At 36.4% G+C, this 1,514-nt stretch overlaps 1 protein-coding gene across 1 annotated transcript in view; it reads right to left on the bottom strand.

Moving 5' to 3' along the window:
* The window catches only part of LOC106875199 (endoribonuclease LACTB2), a 24,330-nt gene extending 22,816 nt beyond the window's left edge, over window positions 1–1,514 (bottom strand). The window contains exon 1 of the mRNA XM_014923242.2: window positions 1,086–1,514. Coding sequence (XP_014778728.2) covers window positions 1,086–1,396 — 311 coding nt within the window. The 5' untranslated portion in view covers window positions 1,397–1,514. The remainder of the gene's footprint in view (window positions 1–1,085) is intronic.

The raw sequence follows: 1,514 nt of genomic DNA, 5'->3' as shown, positions 1-1,514 counted from the left end.
TTAATATAAAAACATATTTCCTGAAATTGCAAATTATTTAAAATATAAAAATATAATTTTCAACAGAGAGAATTTATCAAAATAGAAAACAAATGAAGTTTGAAGTTAAAAAATAATAGGATCGACCACTCACGACTAGCTAGCGCGGACGCGCGAACATTCGAGTAATAGATAGATAGAGAGAGAGAGACAGACAGACAGACAGACATATAGCTCGCTCCGGCCAGTCATGGTATTAGCTGTCAGTAGTCAAAGAATCGACAGGCCAGCAACAGGCATGCAGGCAGACAGACAGATACTTCACTAGCAGTGAGCACTTTCACTTCTGACAGCTAATAGCATGATAGTGCCCCAATTTTTACTCCTCGGGATGATGCAACAGTACAAAATAATAACGCGATACGTGCAGCGTAATCAGTTCAAACAAGTAGGTAGAAAATAACGAGAAATCGATAGTTACTCATTTTGCCCCACACACCCCTAGTTTTTTTAATTTCCGATTGTGTAGATTACGATTATATTGGAATTTAATTTTAATAAGAAAAAACAAATTTTATGGGTTCGTACACCTACATACTGATACACATCACATATACCTCCAAAACGAAACCTGAAATTTCGGGAAAAAAAACTGTAATGTGTTGTCAGTAACTATGTGTGTGCTCATATTTTTTCTTTTCACATCATATTCCGATGTAATCGTAATTTACACCCTCGATGGCATCGACTTAAGCACTTCCTCTTAAAAATTGCTGACCTTGTATTTGAATTAGTAACAATAAGTGGTAAAATTGTGAAAAAAACATTAAGTTGGAGTAGCGGTACTAAACTTATGCCAATAGATTATGTAAAACACTGACTGAGTAGCGAATGGATAGAAGACTGACATATCCGCATAAAGACATTCTCTGTAATATAAGTACACCACGTTGCGTAATGTGGGTCTAAGTAGACTATGCAATAGAAAAGAAGATAAGCGAGTAACACATATAGCGCCTTTCATCATACGTCTGTACCATCGCATCAAACATGAAACTAAACAACTGATAGTGTCAAGTGAAAGAAAGAAATAAAGTTTACTGTACCTATTTCCTTTACCAACTAAATATGTATTTGTACCCTGAAGTGTCATATGGCCTGGATTGCATCCAAGGATACGTGTGACACATGATGAAAGCTTCTCAATTTTAGGGATGAACGTAGTCATTTTACTGGACCTGTTTGGATCAGATGTAAACAGCGTGACCGCTCTGAAAGGATTACTTTTGACTGAAATGCATCTAGAGTTGTCTCCCATGAGTATAGATATACAGAGAGAGAGATATACATATCGTTTGTTTTGTTGTGTCTGGGAAGAGTAGTTCTCTTTTAGTACCTTCTTATTAAACACATACATCGGTAAAGTTTCCACTCATTTACTTATTTATTTTCCCTAAAATTTTCGTTGCGTCTTGCGACCTTTTCAATAGTCGTTGACCCTGTCCGTTATCCGAGCTGCATCCTTTTTGCTTGTT

The sequence above is a fragment of the Octopus bimaculoides genome, chromosome 4, assembly GCF_001194135.2.
Source record: "Octopus bimaculoides isolate UCB-OBI-ISO-001 chromosome 4, ASM119413v2, whole genome shotgun sequence".
Lineage (NCBI taxonomy): Eukaryota > Metazoa > Mollusca > Cephalopoda > Octopoda > Octopodidae > Octopus > Octopus bimaculoides.
This window is presented reverse-complemented; position numbering and strand designations above follow the sequence as displayed.